General features: G+C 34.3%; 1 protein-coding gene across 2 annotated transcripts in view; it reads right to left on the minus strand.

Moving 5' to 3' along the window:
* The window catches only part of LOC119587953 (negative elongation factor B-like), an 8,465-nt gene that overhangs the window by 2,344 nt on the left and 5,616 nt on the right, over positions 1 to 505 (minus strand). For both annotated transcript variants that reach the window (XM_037936665.1, XM_037936666.1), the window contains exon 7: positions 189 to 351. In XM_037936665.1, coding sequence (XP_037792593.1) covers positions 189 to 351 — 163 coding nt within the window. The remainder of the gene's footprint in view (positions 1 to 188; positions 352 to 505) is intronic.

Here is a 505-nt window from a genome sequence, read left to right on the forward strand (position 1 = left end):
CAGAAGTTACCAATCACTAGCCAACTTACAGTTTTTCTAATCCAAGATAAATTAAAATATTTATATATTCAGTTTATATCTAATGCAATACTATAGATACATAGTCCAACTCCAAGTTTTCATTTAAAAAATGCAGAAACTACATTGCACTGATTAGAAAAAATACTGAATGACAAAGCATTCCTTACCCTTGGCATTGCCTCATTGTTCATCAAGTGCTGCAACAACCGTATCACAGAATTCGCTAAGAAGTTGATGGCATATGGATCGCACAGTATCATTGACAAGTCACCAAGTACCTGTTCTTGGCCTCGTCTAATGCTATCCAAGAAGCCCTGAAGTTCTCGAGACCTGTATCAAGAGGAGACTAAATATGTGCTCCCAATGTTTTCCTTCAAATATAATATCTTTCATAATATTTGCAGACTGTATAAAATCCATCACAGTTATGAGTACCTATGATAACTTATTCTTTAGAAAAGAATTTTTAAGGGATTGTCTGCTA

Source organism: Penaeus monodon, chromosome 23, assembly GCF_015228065.2.
Source record: "Penaeus monodon isolate SGIC_2016 chromosome 23, NSTDA_Pmon_1, whole genome shotgun sequence".
In the NCBI taxonomy this organism is placed as follows: domain Eukaryota; kingdom Metazoa; phylum Arthropoda; class Malacostraca; order Decapoda; family Penaeidae; genus Penaeus; species Penaeus monodon.